The sequence below is a fragment of the Nicotiana tomentosiformis genome, chromosome 4, assembly GCF_000390325.3.
Source record: "Nicotiana tomentosiformis chromosome 4, ASM39032v3, whole genome shotgun sequence".
Lineage (NCBI taxonomy): Eukaryota > Viridiplantae > Streptophyta > Magnoliopsida > Solanales > Solanaceae > Nicotiana > Nicotiana tomentosiformis.
Genome location: NC_090815.1, coordinates 130,768,969 through 130,792,994, shown reverse-complemented (window position 1 = coordinate 130,792,994; position 24,026 = coordinate 130,768,969). Strand labels below are relative to the sequence as shown.

Genomic DNA, 24,026 nt, shown 5'->3' with positions numbered 1-24,026 from the left:
TCATACTTTCAAGGAAAATAACTTAGTTTCTCGCATTGAAATTTATAATTCAAGGTCATTCTATTGCAGTTCGCCAGAAAAAGGGCAACTGATCATAAAAGCCAACTTCAAGATATGTATATTTAAACTTGGCGAAGTTCAGTACACAATAAAGAATGAATCAGCAACATTGCCTGTGAAGTTCTTTTGCAACAGAAAATCACCTTTGATTGTATGAATGAATAAGTTTGGAGATAAATGAGGCACAACCGTGTCATTCAGGTATTAACAAGGTACAGAGTTTCTAATGCAATGAAATACAGCCAGACAGAAGAAGGGTCCAAACTACAACGGAAAAGCGTCTATCTTGAGCAAGCACGAAAATCTTCACTCCTGCTTTTCCAATTCCCCCATTCTCTCTATAATCGCCTGCCATATAAAATAAAAGGGTTGTTCAGCGCAAAGTCATTCAGAATTTGGCAGAGTCAAAGCAGGATCAAATATGCATAAGATCTGACATTTCAGGCATAAGAGATAAACAAACTAATACAGATATATAATAACCCTGCCTCTGCTGGAAATTTCGTACCACTGTGAAATATGCTTGTGACAAATGTGAGGCCAACAAATTAACAAGTAAATTAGCATATACATATGCACATATATACATATACATACACGCACACATTTGTATGTATGAATATGGATGTACATCAAAAGAGCAAAAACAAAAAATTTGGCCAAACGAAGTGATTAGAGTAGCATTTTCTTACCCTCTTACTTGTTTCTTGGAGCTCCCCAGCAAGAATAAACTCATCTAATATCAGATATACCTGTAGAGGGAAGAAAATCGATTATAAATGATAAATTTAGTTAGTATGGTGGGCATCAACTCTACTTAAGGAGAAGTATATTTCTCCATCAACATTTGTCTAGAGATGAAAGGATATAGAGTGCCTGTTGATACCAGCTGCATGCTAATACCTAGCAAATTGGTATTTTCAGTGCACCTGACGAGGCATGATAGTATTACAAGTTTTTGCCGGCATTCATTTGTAAATTGAAATGATTAACCATCCACCCAGGAAACCTAAAATCCCACCTACTTTAATCCCCCTGTTGCCAAGTTCGAAATCATTAAGGATTGAGAAACATTACTGGCCTCAACTCCTTTGCAAGTTAAATTCAGATTATTTTTTTCAACTACTAAAAGTAGCTGGAATGATTAAGAGAAGACCAGATTACTTTTCAGACGCTTTATGATTTTCTGAAAGGAATGCTCAACTCTTAATGGTAAAATACCACAACTAGTAAGAGGGAACACTTCATGCTTTCATACAGGACATGGTGCTGATAATTGTTGCAGACGGCAATGTCAGATGAGAAAAACAAATCCACTTATTTTACTTTCCAGATGGGCCGAAGAACAGGCCTTGGAAACAATTTGTTATGGTACCCATCAGTTTTTACCTTGTAACAATCTTAACTAACAACCATGTTAAATCCTGCAGTGAACATTTGCTCACGGAATAATCAACTTCAATTCCTCTATCTTTATTCCATAGCTTTCCATCTCTGCCTAAAACCATGTTCAAACACTGAAGGCAGCCTTATGGAGTTGATAAAAGGTGATATTTTGTGTAACAAAGTAAATTAGTGGTTAAGTCTCATAGTAAAATGTCTAACCTTGTGGAAATTGAAAACCAAATCTAGTTCGCAGACATTGCTGAAAAAATGATCCAAAATCTCCACAAACAAGTGGATGGACTCCAGATAAGCCAACTCGTTGTCTGTGATATCAACACAGAGTGAGAAAAATAATCCTGCATATCTTCTGTATATTACCTTGTGGGTACGGAACTGCAAAGAGGAAAGATCACAGACCGGTGATATTTATTAGTGAATTATCAAAAAATATATAACTTTATGAAAACTAAAAAGAAGTAGAGACGGAAAAATAAATCTTGGATGCTGCATCAAGATGACAAATATGTCCACCTTTTTTAATGATGTTAGTATCCTGAAGACCAATGTCTGTCTAAAAGACACCATGACTCAGCCATTATGTAAATCTCATGAGCAACCTAATATTAAAGAAAGTTGAGCAAGTCCCTCATTCAAATAAACTCCTCTCTGGATTCACTTCGTTCATCAATTTTGTTGAGGTTTCAGCACAAAAGGTAATGATTTCCTTTTCTTTTTTTAATTGCATTCAGTTGTATTCTATCTTATACTACACACATGTTCAAGCTTCAAACTTGCTTTCTCTCCCTTCCCTTGCTTGAACTCCCCCTTAAAGTTACTGTCATAAATCACTCATTTAAGAAGAAAAAATTCTGCTTTCTTATTTCTTGCTTTGTCCTTTTTGACAGAAAGGTGATGTTTGGTTCGGAATAGTGGAGAAATTTAACATTGTTAATACAATAAAAAGTTTGGTTTTATTTTCCTTTCCACATAAAACTTAGCATTATTTTATAGACAGTCTCATTCCAATTTTCCTTGTCCGCAGAACTAATACCCGCACAAGTTATGCAAGAATCTATGTATTATTTTGTTATTGTTGTTGTGCTACTTGTACCTTTTGGCGAATGTAATTATTTTTAATCTTGTCTAATCTTATATGACTGCATATCTTTCTTAGCATCTGCATCTCCACGATACTCATCTTGTGGAGGTGTTGGACTTTAGCAATTAGCAGCCCAAGATTCACTCTCATATAACATTATTGGTCTTATAACCATTGTTTTTCTTTCAATGTCTTATAACTATTGAACTTACCTTTCACTTTGATAGGCATCTTCTGATCACATAACACCCCGATACACTTCTCCATTAAAACCATCCGATTTTGATTCTATGCGTTATATCTTCCATTCTCCTAGAATGACACGCCTAGATATCTAAAATGTTTGCATTTAGGCACCACAATCCCATCCAATCTCACATCAACTTCACTCTTCTTATGCAGACTAAACTTGCAATGCATATAGTCAGTCTTACTTCTACATATCACAAATTCTTGTCTTACTTCTACTTTATCTTAAAATTCTTGTCTTACTTCTACATATTTTAAAATTCTTACACTCTAGAGTGCTTCTCCATAGTTCAAGTTTTTGGTTGACACTCTAGTTGGCTTCGTCAATTAATGTACAGTATCGTTAGCAAATAGTATATACCATGAGATCTCATCTTGTATTGTCTTATTTAGCTCATCCATAACTAGGGAAAACAAGTACTGGCTCAATGCCAATCCCTAGTGTCAACCTATAGTTATGGGAAACTCCTTTGTATCTCCTACTACTGTTCTCACGCTAGTGACGGCTCTTTCAAACATGTCCTTTAATGGCATCTATATATTTAACATGAATTATTTTCTTCTCCAATACCCACCAAAAGACCTTTCTTGGAATATGCTTTATCCAGGTCAATAAATACCATGTGTTGATCATTCTTCCTCTCGCAATAGATTTTCATTAATCTTACTCTCTACATTACTAATCTCAACATTCGTAATGTAAGGATTGTAATGTATGTATTATTTCTTATTGGGTGTTTGGCTTGTTGCATTAAAAATTATTACTATATTGTATATTTTAAAATGTGTTTTTATTAAAAAAAATAAAGTATTGGTTACAACATTAAGGGTTTTCTTAGCCATTTAATAGTTTCCATGTAGTGTTAATCCTCAGAGTCTTATTCCACACTCTATCCTGCATAAAATAATACATGAATTCCCACATAACTTATGCGGATATCAGTTATTCAGAAAAGAAAAGGTGGAACCAATGATTTATAAAATAATGTTAAGTTTTATGTGGAAAGGAAAAGTGAAACCGACATTGTATTAACAATGTCAAATTTTATGTGGAGATTATTTTCTCCATTACTCCAACCAAATCATTTAAGGGAATTAAATAGTTGGTTACGCTTCATGAAACATCTGATGATTACTTAAGAAAATTAAAAGCAACGTATCTTCTGTTTTCTTTTGCAGGTTAAAAATGTAATGCATAAATCCAAATGCCGGATTGTTCAAGGAATTAGGTCCGAGAATAGAGCACCAATACTGAAGCCATATGTACTGCACAAAAATAGTGGATGCTAAATGGTTCTTCAATCTTCATAAATCCTCTTATCGCACAGACACACACAAGCCAAAGCGAAAAGGAGATCCTCTTCTTTCTTGACTCTTCCCTCCTCTCTCTCCCTCCCCTTCCTCCTTTTGACCCTCCCACTCTCTGCCAACATCTATACTTTTAAGGCCAAGAGATTGAACAAAGAATCAACCATGCAGGTATGGAAGAAATGGCCACAAAATGAATTTCAACTCAGCCATAACATAAGTTTCTATTGCTAGGAATTATCTGCTGTGCGATAAACTATGAATACTCCCAAATCCTTCAAACATTTCATGGAATTTCTACCTTCGACCTACTTGTAGAAGTGAACACTGAAGATTAATCTGAACTGGGCAATATTGATTCTCCATATGTTAGAACTAGTAGTTAGACACAATGGCAAATGAAATAATAGGACAAAGACAAATATGATAAGCCCTCTTAATATGACTTCATCGAAAATGTGAAGTGCCATACCATAATGTACCGATGGGGAAAACCAAAATAATCATTCACCAAGAGACATCTTTCACGCACACTATAAGGTAGTCTAAAATAAATATTTTAAGAAAATTAAAGACTAGCAAAAAGATTTCATCTTTTGCTTAGCACAATTGCAACACAGTAGCTTATTCTGGTGTTCTGTAAACGAAATGAAAACAAACTAAAATACAGTCACCTAGTAGCTTTTTCTATTCAAGCTGATCAAGTTAAACTTAATTCCACAGAAGCATGATAGGAAAAGGCTTAATAATATAGAATGCCTTAAAAGTATAAAAAATGTAGCTTTTGTATACTGATGGCTAAGAAATATCTGAAATAAAAGATTTTCGAAGTTATTACCTCAACAAAATTGGTAAATTTGGGATCTCTATTCACCACCAACCGATGAACCTACGGCCAAATTGATTAAATAAATAAAACCCATTATATGAAATTAAAAGCTTTACATTATCAAAGTTGAAATAAGAAAAACAACAGAAGCAAAAGAGAAAGAATAATACCTCGTACTCAACCTTGTGCTTCTCGGATTCCTCGAGAGGGATGTAATACTTGGCCAGACGAGTCTTTCCTTGTCTGTTTTGAAGCAAAATGAAACGGATCTACCAATTTTTGAAATGACCCAATTGAAAAGAAAGGATCAAAAATTAGTATGCCAGAAGAGAAATGAAAATAAATTTGAAAAAAGCAAATTCTTGAAATGGAAAGAGAAGCATTTCCCCAATAGATTGTAGTTTCAGTTACTGAATATTTTTCATTTAGATCAAAGGGAAGAAGAAAAGTTACCATTTTTACAGAGGATCTGTATGCAAAAGAGAGTTTTAGCGAGCTGATGAAACACTTGGAAAAGTTGCACCAGATTTCTTTGATTCTCAATTAATTCGTAGAAACTAGTAATTTGAGTCCAGGGTCAAAATAGAGGGGCAAGACCAGCATATGGCAACTTTTTCCAATGAGGGGAATTTTTTTGTTTTTTGGTAAGTAGGACTTTGGACAAAAAAACAGAAATAGAAGTGCAAAAAATAGTTGTAAATAAAGCTTTGTTAATTTTCGGCCAAAAATAAAAAGGCACGTGGTTGTAGTAATATACAAATTAAGGGTGTTAAAAAAATTTATGTATTCTCTAAGATACTAGTATATTTTTATTAGTATACTAGTATAAATGGTACAACACTATATATTGCCTAATGAAATTTTGCTTTTATTGGAAAAACTTTAAAATTGTTATAAAATAAAAGCAACTTAGTAAAACATGAACAAGATATGTTGTTATGAAATAAAAGCAATTTAGTAAAACATGAACAAGAAATGGAGATAGAAAGAAGAAAGAGATTTTCTTCTTCAATTGTGTGTATTTTTCTATCTATTACAAGGCCTTTATATAGGCATGAAAAGTGAAGAAAAATATGTCATTGAATATGTCATTAAGCATTTGAGAAGATCATGGAGGAAGAGTAGACATACACCATAATTTGATTTTTCTTATAACACTCCCCCTTGGATGTCCATAGATAATGTGCCTCGTTAAAATCTTATTAGGAAAAAAATCCTATGGAAAAAAAATCCTAGTGAAGGAAAAAGAGTACACATGTTTAGAAATACGCCTTTTGGTTGCCTCGTTAAAAACCTTGCAAGAAACACCTAGTGGGACAAAACCTTGTAAGGGAAAAAGAGTACAACGCGTATTAACTCCCACTAATGAGAGCATCAATTCACATCCTTGAGCCTTCGCATCCCAATCTTGTACACTAGTTTCTTGAAGGTTGTCGTCGGTAGAGATTTGGTGAACAAATCAACCATATTATTACTTGAACGGATCTGTTGCACATTGATATCACCATTCTTTTGAAGATCATGTGTGAAAAATAACTTTGGTGAAATGTGCTTTTGTCTTATCCCCTTTTATGAATCCTCCCTTCAACTGGGCTATGCATGCTACATTATCTTTATACAAAATTGTGGGTAGTTTGTCACACTTCAAATCATATTTGTCTCGAATAAGGTGTATTATAGACTTCAACCATATACATGCTCGACTTGCTTCATGAATAGCAATTATCTCAGCATGATTAAATGAAATAGGCACGATTGATTGTTTAGTCGATCGCCAAGATATGACAGTGCCTCCATATGTAAACACATAGCCTGTTTGAGATCGAATCATTTATGGGTCATATAAATACCCAGCATCAGCATAACCAACAAGATCAGGACTGCAATCATTGTCATAAAATAATCCCATATCGGTAGTCCTTTTTAGATACCGCAATATGTGTTTGATTCCATTCCAATGTCTCCTTGTATGAGCAGAGCTATATCTTGTTAAGACATTAACTGAAAAAGTTATGTCAGACCTTGTAATGTTAGAAAGATACATTAGTGCACCAATTGCACTAAGATATGGTACGTCGGGACCAAAAAGCTCTTCATTATTTTCATGAGGTCGGAATGGATGTGCTTTATCCATATAAAATCACTTTAAAATCATTTTAGTGTATGCTGATTGATGGACAAAAATTCAATCTTTCATATACTCAATTTGTACACCAAGACAAAAATTTGTCTTTCCAAGATCTTTCATTTTAAATTCTTTCTTTAAATAGTCTACTACTTTAGGAAGCTCTATTACTTTAGGAAGGTCCCTAGGAGTTCCAATGATATTTAAATCATCAACATAAATGGTGATTATAACAAAATTTAGATCCAGATCTTTTTATAAAGACACAAAGACAAATTGAATCATTCTTGTACCCTTCTTTTAACAGGTACTCACTCATGCGATTATACCACATGCGCCCTGATTGTTTCAATCAGTATAAGGATTTTTGAAGCTTTATTTAATAAATTCCTTGGAAACCTTCATATGCTTCAGAACAATTTAAATCCTTCAATGATTTTCATTATACGCATATCACGTTTTTCCTGTATTGCCATATTAAAACCTGAAATGGCGACATCCACCACAGGAGAACATGTCTCTATATAATCAATGCCAGGATATTTACAAATCTTCTTGTGACACAAGTCATTTTTATGTCTATTGACTTGACCTTTTTTTCGTACAAGAACACATTTATACCTCCACTGAATTTATACTTTCAGATGTTGGGACTATCCGTCCAACTTCATATTTTTCATGTGAAATCAATTTTCATTGCGTATTTTTCATTTGGCCAATCATTTATCTGTCCAAATTTCATGACAGATTTGAGCTCAAGATCCTCGTCAATATTAATAATATTGAGAGCTACATTATATTAACAATATCGTCGACTATCATTTTATATCGGTTCTACTATTACCCAATAAAGACATAACTTATTGAGATCTCTTTATCTTATTATTTCAAGGTACCTGGGCCTCTCTCATGAGATCTTATGAAGTGTTATGTCGTGGTGCTCTTTCTAGAGCACTTGCCTCTTTATTATGACCATCTTGAATATTTGCTCCTCTCCTTCTTTAAGGAGTTTTATCTTTGGAACCGATTAGTCTATTATACTTTATGTATGCCATGAACTCTATTCATTATAAACTTTATTTTATTTGGAGCATTAGCAGCTGAATATGATATTTAGTTTTGGGTCAGCAAATACGCCTGGCAATATTTTGCAAATGAATTATCACTTGAACTTCAAGTTCACTTTTTCTCATACGAGGATCTCGATTTACTCATAATAATTCATTACATGCATTACTTTTTCAACTGCTCATTTCTCTCCCCCTATTGTTGGGATCACCAACACATATCCCTAGCCTTATTTGGGGATCCATCTTTATACATTGTGGTGGAACAATTAAATCATATAGCACATTCATATTTCTAGATGAAAATTATTTGGTTCCTGACCCTGAACCGATTGTGATAGGGAGAACTTATCATAACTTGAGTAGATGCGTACAAGTGCTGTTGTATATTAAATAATACATCACATACCAAATTTTATTTTGACAATTTTGTTCTCATGGCCAATGGTTTAGATATAATTGGAGGTATACAATTTCTGCTAAACTAACTTGGATTTAAACCAGTATTATCAAGATAAATTATCATAATTTATATTCTGGAACTATGCTCTAATAATTTGAGCAATCAATCTTGCAAAAGCCAAACTACACATGTGACCATAGAATAGATGCATCTATTAAAATCATATAATAGTAAACGGTCCACATGGAAGGTGACTAGGACCATATATTTATCACCTTTTATTCGTTCCAGAAATCAAGGGATTCAATCCCAACCTTAACTGGTATATCATAAGAATAAGCAGCACAAGAGAATTCTTGAAGAATCTTATATTTCTTCAATATATGCCAATGTAATTCTCAATTAATTTTTTCGCATCATAATTGAACCGAGATGGTCAACCGGTCATGCCAACTAATATTTATTTCAGTAAACCTCTAGTTTACTTGTGGCTTGTGATTGCATCATCATGCTTATACTTGTGTAGTACAAATAGAAGAAAAGTCAGGTAACCTTTCATATTTACCCGGTATGATTATAGTAATATAAAGATATTCAATCTTCTTTTTATTTATAGTCTCAATATGCCAACCACTTTGACTAATATATTTGTAAATCAAAATATTTCTTTTGAGACTTACTACAATATTAATGTCATGAATAATTTTATTCATCCGGGTAGTAATAAATTAGTTCTTTCAGAGCTCTTAACTGCTTTTGTACTACAAGATATTTTGTCACACCATCCATATAATGAATGTCTCCTTCACAAAGAGAATCATATCATAATAATTGTCATGTTCAAAATCATCACAAGCAAAACAATTTCTTTCTTTAATTTTGCTTTTAATAACTTTCATAAGGCATGACAAAATATTTTTGGCGTATCACATGCATGCGACCAATGATATATTCATGTAACTACACAATAATATACATTATCTTTCTTTGTCTCAAACCTCCCTTAGAGGTGAGTTGTAGTATTTATCCAACTATGCACAAGTACATTATTATGCATAATCTTTATCATATATATTTTTTTATATTCACTTTCAGGAATGAGCATGCAAACTCAATGTTTATCACAAGTCATATTCTCTTCAAAGAATTTCTCCCTTTTTATAATTATCATAGTGATAACTATTATTATTTTGGCTTTTCGCACGCCCACATTCATTGGTCAACCACTTGTCTTTATTTAGACTTATCATGCACTGCTATCACATTCACTTCAAGAATAGAGCAAATCAAGTGGGACAAGCTTCATGCTTTTTCATGAAAATTATATTATTTTTTCTCTAGTTATTATTATTATTATCAATATGGTGCATTAGGACTCAAACCCAATGTCTTACCCATATAAAGGCATGCTAGGCCATAATGCGTTGGAACTTGAATCCAACGTCTTTTCATCAACATAGTGCGTTGGGACTTGAACCCATCGTCTTACCCTCAATCTTTGGCATAATAGGCCAAAATTCACTAGGACTCGCACTCGAGCTTTTAAAATATTATTACTTCATAATTATAGGCATAAGTAAATTAACTTTCAAGAAGACATATATAACTATTTCAATCTTGAAACAATTCCTCTGCAACAAAAATGCTAGTTAGGATATATGCCAGTTTTGCTTTCAATGAAATACATCATGTTATGGTAAAAATATTATTACTAAATTACCTTAATAATTATCTATCATAATATGTAAAAGGTCAGAACATATATATACGTTGGAATATTATCTTTGTCCTATAAGAGATGTAGCAAATAAAGACATACCTTTCCAGTTCTTTATTTCACTGGATACAATTGAAAAAAATATTTTTACTAAACACTGCACATAAAGTTAATGTAAAGATATGAATGGGTTTAGATGGGTGTAAAACTTATCTTTGTATTATCATCCAAGACATTTTTAATTGTACTTGATCTCATTGTCTGCTTATAATTTACATAGTCTTAACGTAGAAGATCATGAAATGAGCAATTCGTGCTGATAAAGTGTTATAAAATAAAAATAACTTAGTAAAACATGAACAAGACATGTTATGAAATAAAAACAATTTAGTAAAATATGAACAAGAAATGGAGATAGAGAAGAAAGAGATTTTCTTCTTCAATTGTGTGTATTTTTCTATCTATTACAAGGCCTTTATATAGACATGAAAAGTGAAGAAAAATATGTCACTGAATATGTCATTAAGCATATGAGAAGATCATGAAAGAAGAGTAGACATTACCGTAATTTGATTTTTCTTATAACAAGAATCATGATTTTATTTTTCAGTGTGAGTGTCATTGACTCTCTAGTTTTGCTTTGCTACCAAAAGGGGCAAAAGAAATGTCTTAAGCTTTAAAAAAAAAAAAAACTATTCACTTTAATCCTTGGAAGCTGTACTGCATTTCTCATTCTAGATTTTAGATATGCTAACGTCATAAAATTAATGAGCTTTCAAGATCTTGTTATTTATAATATTTTGATTGTATTATAAAGAATAAGAACTCAATGTCTACCAAACTGTAGTTGTACAACCAATCTAAGAAACTAAACTCAGAAAATTCTCAAATACAACAGAAATATGCTTATTTAACAATTTATAAGCAAACAAGATATTCTATATTTACTGATACATCTGCTTTTAGCACATAAATACTTCACTGCTGCATTATGGTAATACAAAAATGGCATAAAATACAACAAGCCACTTCTTAAGGATCGTTTGGTTGGGAAACAGATTATCCCATAATTAATTATCTTAGGATTAGTTATCCCACCATCTCATAGGGATAAAAATAACACTACAATCCCGGAATAACTAATCCCGGGATTAGTTATACCGCGATTTTATCCCAACCAAACGTGGGATAAACTTATCTCAAATTTAATCCCGGATGTAATTATCTCTTATCCCTCGTACCAAACGAGCCCTTAAAGAATGAGAAATCCAATGATCAATCCTTCTTAATACATTCTAAATTGCAAAAACAAAATTACAAATGCTCTACCAGCATTTTTAGACATGAAAATTACCATTTTCCTAATAATCATGTTCATACTTTGAGTTTGCAGCAGCTAATAATGCAGCTCCAATTCCAGATCCATCTTTTGAATGCTCTATCACTACATTTTTAGAAATTTCTGATCCAAGAAGTTCTGTGACAGCTTCTTGGAGGTATTCTCTGTACTGAGGATAGTGCTCATATAAACCTCCATCCATTGCTACAACTGTTCTCTTACCGAAGATTACGCCTTTTGAATCCTCTTCCATTTTCTGGAGAATCCCAACAATTCCTGCACCAGCTAGACGCCCCCCTCGATTTGCAATAGTATCGCAAATGTCTACGACTGTTTTCCTTGCACTTAGATCAGATTTTACCTGAAATCCAATAGTTAGAAGTAAATTGTGAACATCAAAAGGTTCATAAACTTTTTTCATAGTACAACGTTTGCGTACTCTGTAAGATGTGGAAAGGCGGTTTCTTAGATCAACTGAAGAAAGGAAAGTTTCTTGTAGAGAACTTCTAGCGGTAGAGAAACTAAATTTTGTATAATATTGGACTGAGACGTGCTTATGAGTGACGTGGACAATGTGAATCTGTATTAGCCGACCTCAACTTACTTGGGATTGATGTGCGTTGCTTATGTTGTTATTTAGGTGTATATCTAGATGTCAAACAAGCAGGATATTCAAGCACCAAGTCCCTTCCCCTTGCCGACAAGAAATACACAACATTGACACTTATTAACGACATGAAAAGAGAAGCTAAACCTATCCTTTTGAATGTTGCTTTTTGAATGAACCTACATCTTCAAATATAGTTTCTCCATGGATCAATTATTGGACAACAATTATCCAATCGGAAAATAAACAAATAGCAAGGTAAGTTAAAGGACTAGAGCTAAAGAATATACCCCAGCTATATCATAGAGGACAGACTCAACAGCTTCAAGATCTCTGGATGTATCCTGCTGCATTGCACATATATCCGGTGTCCTATATGATGCAGATTAGACCGAGTGAGAATAAACAGGAAATGATCAAACCAATTAATACAGGATATACAGCATAATAACAGGTATCAGTGATACTTAGCAAGTATGTATATACAATAAACTTAGCATCTCTTCACTATATGAACTTTAAAACCATCAAAATCAACAGAAAGTTTTGCAGATTCTCGATGTGTAGATATAACCGTATAATGTAGAGCGGTTTCAACTTGTTCATGGAATAACGAGAATAGTTGTCAAATTCTGACATTTACAACTAATACACACCTAACCTTTGTTCGTCAACTGCGGGTAGAACAAATGTAATTACCTCAGCACAAATGGAGTGACTAACTTTTCTGGAACATAGCCACCGCCAAATAAGCCGCCAACCTTGGCCATTTTGACCAGCACCCGTCTTACAATTTCTCCAAGGTACATACCAGAGATTGTTTTCTCAAAAATCTTCATCAAGAGATATGACAGTAGATAAGATCATGAATAAATAGTGGGATTCCAAGCATATGAGGCAAAGAGATTTTCCATGTTTTGAGTCAATAAAACTTGCCTGCTCACCAGGGTTAATGCTCTCGGCATCCATTTCTCTATCAAACTCAGTTAAAGGAAGGCCATTTGAAAATGCTCCCCATTCAGTATTCACAATCTAAAAGATAATCAATGAATCAGATATTATCTCAAACTCAAAGGTCGTTAAAACAGCAAGCTGTTCATGAAAATAACTTGACAACAGAATATTTTGGACTATACTTAGGACTATACTTACTGTTACTGGAGAGTTGGACATCCTTTGTGGCAGTTTAGGAATAGCATCCACACGTTCTACGTAGCAAGCATTGGTTCCAGTCCCAAGAATGACAGCAACCATGACATCATTGTCCCAGTATCTCGCTCCAGCAAGTGTTGCTACAGTGTCATTGACCTAACTTGACAATGGACAGAAATCATAAACAAATAGAACAGAGGACACACCAGGATATTCTCCGTCAATTCTCAGTTCGCGTAAAGTAGAGTAGAACCTACCAGGGCCGAGACTTGCATTCCCAATCCCTGCCTTTCCATGGCTTCATTTAAACAAGCAACCACATCTTTTCCTGCCTGTTCCATGTTATGCAGGAATCAAAAAGTAATTCGCAAGTGCAATGAGAATGATAAGGATAAGTGAGACTAAGTTAAACGTCAATGCTAAGGAACTCATTGCTAGTAGGTCTAATCTACAATATACTGGGAATCCAGTATTTTCCGAATTGATCTCTTTAGTCTTTTAACTTACTAATCAGTCATCACACTGTAAGAAGTACTTTGCGAAGATTGTGATATATGGAAAACCTCGAACCGAGGGTCTTTCGGAAACATCCTCTCTGCCCTCCAGGGTAGGGGTAAGGTCTGCATACACATTACCCTCCCCAGACCCCACTTGTGGGATCCCACTGGGTTGTTGTTGTTGTTTGTTTTGTGATATATGGAAAACAATGAACTCTTCAATGTATGAAACACTCTTTGACAAGAAAGCAGAGTGACTTTAAAGTCACGAATGCTCAATTTATTGAGGATGGAACTATAGAAATTTACGAAATAGATGATTCCAGTGCTTAATTCAAAGACTGCAAAAATATTGTTTGAAAGTCCTATTAGGGTGAGGGAAATTGACCATCTTTAAGGCAGCATTGGTAGAAAAGTTTTCATATTAAGCTCGCCGGATTTCCAACAGTAAGCTTAGGGGTTAACGTGCTGACATTCGTTGCCTTATTTTCATAATCGCCATCTTAAAATTCGTAACTCCTCAGTTGGTGGCGACCATTTGAAATGAATATTTACTCATGCCATACCCGGCAAGTAGACATAAAATATCTGTAACTGTAGGCCAAATTAGTATGATGTCTATAATCTGCCACTGCTTCACGCGAATGAGAGAATCAAGAAATACTAACAGTTCCAGAGACTGCAAAACCCTTTGTCCACTTGATTAGGATGCCAGATTTAACTGAAGTCTGCTTCACTGGGAAAGAAAATGTGAATCCTATTTCTCTAGTCCTTCCTTGTTGCATCTCAAACTTACCAACTTCACTTTGTGAAAATTTTCCTAGCTCAGAAGCTATGAAATCGAACAACTCCTGAAATAAACCTATGTAAATGTGAATACAAGAAGAAAGAAAATATAACACTGGTCAAGCTGCATTGTAACAAGAAAAACTAACCAACCTCAGAGGTTGCAAACATCAATTCTTGAGGTATAGAGACTTGCTCAAACTCAGTGGCGATTACGCGCTCTTCTTTACCACCTAACTGCACTCTTAACACTCGGAAATTTGTACCACCAAGGTCCAATGCATAGAACAAACCTTTCTCATTCCTTGAGAAATCATAAAATTTGGCATTATATAAACTAGCCTAACAATCAAACAAGTGAAGCAATGTAAACTAGGACAAAGCTTAATTCTTTAAATCTTTACTTTTCTAAGAATTTGCCTTCAAATTAAATTAGTGAAAATACTGGAAAATAATTATAGCAGGAAATAGATAAAACATAATACTGGCAAAGTTAAATACTATAGTTGACAACAAAAAGAAGGGTAAATTTCATTGTATGATATCTACTATACAGTCAAGTCATTAACTATTTTTGGTCACATTAAACCATTTTAGCAATGAAATTACGTGCAACCATTCTTTTGTCACCTTAAAGTAACTGAACTTTAACTTTACAGTAAAGTCACTAAACTGTACTCACACAAATATCAGTCAAGCTAATTTTAGGATAAAGTTGACAGAAGATAATTTTGTAACTATATGGATCAAATTTAGTTACTTTAATGTGAAAAAAAATAGTACAATTAGTGGTTTTAAAGTTCAGTGATCATATGCTAAATAAACTAAAGAACACAAGAGAACTTCAATAACTCAAAAACAAACAAGAAAAATTAGTATTGTACCCAGTTGGTAAAGTGTCAATATAACTAAGGATCATCTTCAGATCACTGCCACCATCGACGGCAAGTCCAGCCCGCATATCAACGGCCATGGCATCAGCCACGTGGCGCAAAACAGGAAGTGGAGTTGCACAGTCTTTCTGCAACTTAGTCAATATTGGTGCTACCGCTAAACTAACACCAGATCGGACGGCAGCGATAATGACACGTGGCTTGGAGATCTTTTTGTAAGGTGATCGTGAAATATGGAAGGATCGGCCGGCCGGCCAGCTAACGGTGACCGACATAATTAACAGTGAGATCAAAAGGAACGTGTGACGGAGAAAAAAAGAAGAGACAATAAATGGTGATGCTGAAACAGAGAGTTTATTCAGTTGTGAATCTTTAACACTATATAAATCTTCTTTTTTATGTCGTAATGATGGTAAGCGAACAGTTAGATTTGAATAAATTAATGATGAAATATATGTAAGGATTTAAACGATGAATATTACTATACTACTGTTGTACGCCGTTATTGTTGCGTTGGAAGGTATGGTTAGCTAACTACCGACTGTTCCTTACTTTCATATTCATAGTTGCTGTAATAATGTAGCAATTCACAATAAAATCTTTTTTCTTCCCCTTTCTTCGTCAACTTAGTGGAGTAATTCTTTTATTATTTCTTTCCATTTTTTGGAAAATTTCACTTTCTCGGTGTTTACACTCAAAATTGAATAACAATTAAAATTTTAAGTGATTTTATAGATACGCGGATTAACTTGATACAAAACGATAAATTAAGTTGCTATTGAGTAAATAAAGATAACATAAATTCAAACCAGATAAGTTGGATAATTTCAGCCTTGATAGAATAATTGCCCTCGAGCCGGACTCACCACAGCAAGTGTCGATAAACAAAAGAACAAGAGCTTGGAGACAGAGAAAATAATAATGTATTGCTTTTGAGTGCGTGTTACAATGTGTCGAATGAATTGTTAGACCCTTTTTACATAACAGAGGAGTCATATTTTAAGTACAACTCTATAAAAGGTAAAAAATCTTTTAATTCTCTAATTGTTGGTTCCTTATCGATACGTGCCGAGATTCCCGCCGTGACATTCGGCTGGTCACGAATATTTTCAGCCTTGTTGGTTATGCTAGATCGTCTGACAATATTCTTCGAAGTTGTTCGAGGCTAGTATCGATTCCGGGATTGCGGTCTCGATATCCTCGAAGGCAGACATCATGCCCCCGGTTCTAACCCGGTGGGACTTAGGCTCGATTTCGGTCCCTCATTGACATATCTCGAGCCAGGCTTATCTTGTCGAAGGTTAGAATGCACCACGATCTCGATTTTACCCGTATACCCTCGGTATTGAGTTATTCTCTTTTATTATTTCTTTTTATTTCTCAAATTCGATTTGAATTGTGAAGTCTGCTGGCTAAAGTATATAAAATAAACTATAAATTAAAAATTAATAATAATTTAAAATATTTTTAAAAAATATAGTTAAAAAAAATTTCTTTAACTCTCTAAATAACAATAGTGTCACATAAATTGTGAGGGAAAAATAGAGAATGTTGGATTTAATTGAATATTAAAGATACATTTTATAATTTAATCTGAAAGGGTAGGGATCAGTATTATATTTGGCTGATACAATTTTTGGAAAACAAAGAAAGTAGTTGGACGATTATCTTAATATATACATTAAGGTTAATAGATTTTCCTCATATAAATAAGGTTAAAGCTAACTTAAACAACCTTTTGTTTGGTTAATATTTAATTTCTGTTTGACTCTTACGTTTTTTTTCCGTAGGAGTAAATTTTGGGGATTGTGGTTGTGGTTGTAAAGCTACAGAACTGGCGGAGAAGACGATGTTGACGCAAGAGAATAGAGAAGTAGCTGTTCTTAGATTTTCACATTTTTTGTTTGCTTTTGGTTTGTGTCGGAGATTCAAATGTTCTTCTCATGACTTGTTTGACTTGCTGCACTGTATCTTCTCAGCATTAATTTTGGATAAATACAATTCTAATAGTAATTTGAATTATTGATATTATGTAATTAGGTGGGTTGGGCTCAAAAAAGCTAAAATGTCCTATTCCTATGTCAAATCAAAGCAAAATATTTTGCGCATACGATCTAAAGATCCTTTTGTTCAAACTAAAAATCTTATGACAAAATATTAGATCGCGATCTAAAATTCTGTAAGTTATAACAAACGTAAGGTTGGATAATATATAAGTAAAGATTAGATCCGAGTCTAACGTTATTTGAAGAATAATTTCTCAAGGACTATATTTGCACAACTTTTAAGAATATGGACAAAATCTAAATGATGGACTAAAAAAAAGGACATTTGCGTAAATCACCAAATCAAAGTAGGCCTACCAAATTGAAACCAGAGAATATAGCCCATAAAATCAGCCCAATTTGCTATAGCTTCTACTTGAATCAATTCTATATTTTACCAAAAGAAAGAGCTAGATCCAAGACAGAATAATTCTAGTGAAGTGGATTCGAAGAAACGAAGCTCCACTTCTCCATCTTCTTTGGTTCCTCTTTTATAGTTAGTCCCTCCTTCAGCAAAACATAACATAACATTACTCGTCATATAACAGTGTTGAAACTGATAATGGAAAATACGAAAGTATTAGAAGGCGGAATAACGATGTTTGGGAAGGCGGAGATCGATACGAGAGCTCCATTTAGTTCAGTAAAAGAAGCTGTCATGTTGTTTGGAGAAAGACTTCTTGCTGGAGAGCTCTACTCTGCTAACAAGCTTAAACAGGTCCATTTCCCTTCTATACTTTATGTCATAGCTAGCAAATTTTAATTACATGTTATTTCACTATAGCAGAAATTACATCTTTACTTGAAAAACATTTATATGCTAAGTGGATCGAAAGTTGCTCTAGTGGTGAGCACTCCCCATTTCCAACCAAGAGTTTGTGATTTCGAGTCACCCCAAGGAGCAAGGTGGGGAGTTCTTGGAGGGAGGGAGCCGATGGTCTATCAGAAACAGTCTTTCTACCCCAGGGTAGGGGTAATGTCTGTGTACACACTATCCTCCATGGACCTCACTAGTGAGATTATACTGTTATATTGTTGTTGTTCTGAATATTGTTGCAATGAAGTATTATCTGTTTGTTTTTAATTTCTGTTCACTGACAATACCATATAGGAGTAATATTCTAATATCATCACGTTAAGTTATCTGCAACACTAAGTATTGTTAAGCAGGGCAGCCGAACTCCCTTCGTCCGAAAATTAGATGTTGAATTCACTTATATCAGACGTTGAATTCACTTCACTTCTTCGTGTGTTTACTTTTAATTTTAATTCCCTTGATGAAAATTCTTATATGATAACGTGGAAAATAAGTGTAAATAACTTGCTATAGCATACTAACACTTTCAGTGTATATAACTCGCCCATAATAGAAGAAGGATGGATCATCAAGTGAGGACGACAGTGACTCGTATGATATTGGAACAGTAACTACAGAGCTACAAGAGACAAAGCAAAGACTAGAAAAAGCACGAGAGGAAAGATTTGTAATGGTTACTTGTCTCTCTTCTTTAGAAGAAGAACTTGAACGCACAAGAAAAGAGCTTGAGAATCTAAAATTCGAGCAACAATCCAAAGAACAAGTTATGGTATCAGAAATTGAAGACCTCAAGTTTATAGAGAATTCACAAATTATGGCAAATGAAAACGTTGAGTTTCAAAAGAAAAGATATGTGACATTTGTAAATCCTCCGACTTTAAACGGAATTGTAATTCCATTACAAAGACATCCTTCTCTCAAGAAGAAGAAGAAGAAGAAAATCCCTCTTATTCCTCTTATAGGAGGAATTTTTTCTAGGATGAAAGGGAGTAATTCTGATATTCAATCAGCACGAGTTTAAAACGAACAAACTAATATGCAAATCACGAGGAGTAAGGCAATTCAAAACTATATATAGCCGATAAATTTTCAATAATTTTGTTTAAAATCACAGTGTGAATTTTTTTTTTTTTTTTTTGGAAAATTCCCAGGGAAATCTGCGGGCACGATTCTTCGGGTACGCACTGAATAACCTTCTCACTGTGCAATATAATAACTTGTAAACCACGCAGTGTGAGTTTTATAGATGTGTTTCTTTGTGTAAATTTTTCAATAAGGTTGTATTATTACTTGAATGATATGTAGTTCCTTTCGCTTCTTGTACTAATTTGGATTTTACAAATTTGTATTACAGTCAGATTTTTCTATAACAACATCATCATATAACAACCATTTAATATAAAAGTCAAGTTTTTTCGTGAATCAATTTTTTATGTTATATTTTACCTCTCTATAATACATTTTCACGTATAACAACAACATTCAGTACACTCTTTGTAAAACTACCCCTATCTAACAACCATGTAGAATTTTTAGGATAAACAATAATAAGTCTAAAGATATTAATTTGACCAAGTATTTTAAAACTTTAATACACCAGTTATAATAAAAATATACATTAGTATATACTTCCATAATTAAATATTTTATTTAAGTCCATTAAGATATATGCTTGTATATTCTTATTCTATTACACAAAACGATCTTTCGTGCATAATATTTAAAGATCCGTATATACAATCTTTTCTATTGTACAAAGTTTTCATCTTGCATAATGTTTAAGATTTAATGATCTGCACATATCCTTTTTAGACTTTTTTCATCAATATTTAAAGAATTTAGTTTTCTAGTAGCTTAGCTTTAAAATGTGTGCGTTAGAGTTTAAATCTTTGTACATTTAGTTATGAATTTATTAATAATATAGTAATTTTTAATACATAATTAGTAAATATACATATATTTTGAGATTTTAACTTAAAATTATCTTTTTATCTTTTATATGTAACATTAAAAAGGGAAAACGTTATTTTTTTTGGATAATTTTTTTCTATAACAGCCAAACAATATTTAAACGATAAATGTTATTATATGTATATAATAGCCGTTTACTATAAAAGCAAAAAAATATCGAAACAAACGATGTTGTTATAGAGAGACTTGATTGTATCTTCAAATTAAGATTTAGAAAAGCAAATTTGTTATAATTAAACTTGAAGATATTCCACATATACAACTACGCATAAATTTACAACATCAGATCATTCGAACGCTAAAAATTCAAAAGCCAACACAAGCACCAAGCAAGGTTGCATATAGTAATACCTTTCGAAGATAAACAAAATTACACAATAACGTCGGATTTTCTACCACTGAAAATTCCCTGATCTTGTGAAGACTTATTGAAAAACTCTATACAATCAGCAATAGCTTCGTTATAATGAGAAGATGATGAATAATAGGAACTACACGAAGTCTTGGGCGGGTCGGGCCTATCACATGACCTCCGCCTTTGTCCTGAGCCCGGCCCGGAGGCCATCGTTCCCTGAGCTCCTCGATTCGGCCTCCTCCGGCCGGACGTTGGAATCGGAAAAACAAACCGCATAACAATCTTTCGGAAGCGATCAAAAAGCTTCATAGCTGAGAAATTGATCAATTTATTAGAAGACTGAAAATTTTCTGAGGATATTTCAGCACTACTACCTCTTACTTGTATAACAAAACACTCTCTTTGGAAAGAAGGCTTGTTAGTGTACATTATTGTTCTTTCTCTTTTGATATTGGAATTTTCAGAACACAAAGCCTTTGTAATTTGTTCAAGTCTGGCTATAAGAAGAGATATATGTATTCATGACAAGGAAAAAGATGATGTCTCAAATCTTTAACCATGTGACCAAATCATAAGTATGGGCTTTTGCTGTCCTTTCCAACTACATTTGTTTATTCAGATTGTTTCATTAACTTCCAAGTAATAATCATGTCTCGTACCATGATATTCACTTAGAAACTGAATTCAAAGATTTGTTTAAAATAATCATGTTATAATTTCCATGTCTCTAACTTTTTGAAGCAACTTTCAGTATATATTTGCATGTTTTAGCGTGTGTTACAACAAGTTATAGATGCATGCATCAAAAATTTAATCCAATTACGTGAAGAGAGATATCAACTGACTTATGGTCATTTATGCAATTTGTAAGTCCGATGGTTTCACTAAAACAAAAACTCATGATATGTTCCAGATTAATGTTATAATAACGAAATAGTAAATAATGTTCAAACAGAGTTTATCCGAAAAGGCATAACTACTGAGTGTTATTTTTCTTGATTAATTAACTTTTATGCACTAGGTAATTACGTACGAAAAAGCTAAGGTGATGAATTATCTACGATGTAACTTCAGAATAGAAAAGTTATGATGGCTTGCTAATCACATTTATATTTAAATGATTAAATTAGTAGTAGACAGCAAGTTCACTAAGACATGATTGACTGGCCTAGTTTCTAATTAAAAGCAAAGTAAGTTTGAAAAGTACGACATCAATGAGTATTATGAATAATAACCTGCCTTTTTCCTAAGATAATATTCTCTGGGAATCACTCCCAAATGAGTACTCCATGTGCTAGGGCCTATTTCATACGTCAGAAAATGTATATTGCTTCTTGTTCAAATTGTATAAGATAGTTAATTTGTTTAAGATTACCTTCAATTATTTGGTTTTGCATTGGATGTTGAATTATAGTATTTAAAGAGTTCATGTTAATAATTTTTATTAGGAGTAAGTCATGCAAAAGCAGGGTAGGCGTTCGGGCAGTTCGGATTGCATATGAAAATTTCGGTTTGGATTTTCGATTTTCCGATTGAAGAAATGACAATCCAAATCCAATCAAAATAAGTTCGGATTGGATCGGATTTTTAAAGTTCGGTTTCAGATTAATCGGTTTGGATATTTTGGATTTTCGATTTTGAGCTTATAAGTTGAGATATTTTTTCTTTTTATAAAAATGAATATTCAAATGAAGTACTCATGTTAAATTGCCTGAAAAGTTCCTCATTCTCACCGCGATCATTCAAATGAAGTATTCAAGTAATGAAATTACTATAAAAAAAAATATAATAGAGACATTAATACGGCCGATAAGAAGTAGAAATAGTAAAATCATGTCCAAATAGAAAGTATTCTCACAGTAATATAGTAATTAATATTGAATATATGAGATAATATCTAATGGGTAGGGTATTGAACTTATTATTATTGACATATGGATAATGAACTAAATATAAAGTATAAGAATTTCGAATTTTCGGATATCCAAAAATTCGAAGTATCAAATCCAATATCCAATCCGAAATTCAAAAATTTTAAAATTAAATCCAAAATTCAAACCATAATCCGAAAACTCAAACCAAAAATCCAAAAAAATCGGATTTCGGGTTTGCCCAAACTCTGCCCATCCCTATGCAAAAGTACAAAACATACGTCGATGTAAAGAGTATGAGAACGTCAGAAAAGTAAAAGTAGTTGGGGCTAAGTTTATTTTTTCTTTTTAGGTTTTCCATTCGGTATTTTGTGTTTGCATTTGAGTCCGACCGAAATTCGTGCCAAAAAATCTTACATTGAAATGATAAAACGCTTTATGACAAAGGCGACTTCATACCCATAGCTCAAACTCAGGTTAGTACTGAATTTCACGAAAATGTCAAATAGTCATAAGATTTAGCAAAACGATTACTAGTAAATTTGTAATATTTGTCCATGTATGAAACTCTTTATAAGAAAACAAGAATGAGAAAAGAGAAGACTAACTTTGATTGGACTGAGCATAGAGGAAAGTGGGGAATGTGGGGCAAGTCCAATGTAATAGGAATCCTAAACACAGCCCATGAACATAATTTGATTAGTCTTCTCTTGGACTAGGCTAAGACAACTTGGACTAGGCTTGGACTTGAATACATTGGTGGGCTCCGGCTCAAGATATTCAGGGTGAAATTTAAGGGAAATTTTTGTAACTACAATTTCTATTAGAGTATATTACATCATCTACAACTATTATTTGATTCACGTTTTATACAATATTTTACATAATTAATTATTATTCAGTTTAAAAAATCTCTTCTCATTATTTAACGAGAATCCCAAAATTGTAGCAAATTTAATGAGATCCTCACCATTTCCTAAATTTAAGCCTAACTGAATTGATTACAACCAATTATTTCATAAATAATCTAAAAATTCCTAAAATTTAGCCTAACCAAATTAACTACAACACAAATACAATGAATTATCTTTTAAAAGATGCCTTTTGGCTTTCATTAAAAATAAGTCAAAGATTACACCATATGTAATTGTAACGACCCGACTGGTCGTTTTGAGAGTGATAGCCCAGATCCCCTATTTACTGTTCCTCCCATATATTTCTCTGCTTATGTGACTTGTCGGGAGGCTTCGTTTTGGTTTTTGGAGTATTTTGGGACACTTAGTCCCTAAAACGGGAGCTTAAGTCTTAGAATTTTGACCGTAGTCGGAACTGTGTGAAGACGACTCCGGAATAGAACTTTGTCGGTTCCGTTAGCTACGTTGGATGATTTTGGACTTAGGAGCGTGTCCGGATTATATTTTGGAGGTCTGCAGCTCATTTAGACTTGAAA

At 33.4% G+C, this 24,026-nt stretch overlaps 3 protein-coding genes across 3 annotated transcripts; 1 reads left to right on the top strand and 2 right to left on the bottom strand.

Annotated features, from left to right (window-relative positions):
- Positions 1 to 89: 89 nt before the first annotated feature.
- On the bottom strand, positions 90 to 5,600 carry LOC104111002 (AP-2 complex subunit sigma). The gene is made up of 6 exons (XM_009620593.4): positions 5,385 to 5,600; positions 5,102 to 5,200; positions 4,941 to 4,991; positions 1,666 to 1,839; positions 753 to 812; positions 90 to 408 (listed from the first exon to the last, which is right to left on the bottom strand). The coding sequence occupies exons 1-6, from the start codon at positions 5,385 to 5,387 to the stop codon at positions 367 to 369; spliced, it is 429 nt and encodes a 142-aa protein (XP_009618888.1). The 5' UTR covers positions 5,388 to 5,600; the 3' UTR covers positions 90 to 366.
- Positions 5,601 to 11,203: 5,603 nt separating this feature from the next.
- On the bottom strand, positions 11,204 to 15,947 carry LOC104117042 (hexokinase-2, chloroplastic). Its single transcript, XM_009628019.4, has 9 exons — positions 15,509 to 15,947; positions 14,778 to 14,928; positions 14,507 to 14,689; positions 13,599 to 13,673; positions 13,342 to 13,497; positions 13,126 to 13,221; positions 12,889 to 13,022; positions 12,480 to 12,561; positions 11,204 to 11,943 (listed from the first exon to the last, which is right to left on the bottom strand). Exons 1-9 carry the CDS (start codon positions 15,790 to 15,792, stop codon positions 11,605 to 11,607), a joined length of 1,500 nt encoding a protein of 499 aa, XP_009626314.1. The 5' UTR covers positions 15,793 to 15,947; the 3' UTR covers positions 11,204 to 11,604.
- Positions 15,948 to 18,050: 2,103 nt separating this feature from the next.
- LOC104117041 (WEB family protein At1g75720) lies at positions 18,051 to 19,530 on the top strand. Its single transcript, XM_070200259.1, has 2 exons — positions 18,051 to 18,280; positions 18,933 to 19,530. Exons 1-2 carry the CDS (start codon positions 18,125 to 18,127, stop codon positions 19,398 to 19,400), a joined length of 624 nt encoding a protein of 207 aa, XP_070056360.1. The 5' UTR covers positions 18,051 to 18,124; the 3' UTR covers positions 19,401 to 19,530.
- The last annotated feature ends 4,496 nt before the right edge of the window (positions 19,531 to 24,026 follow it).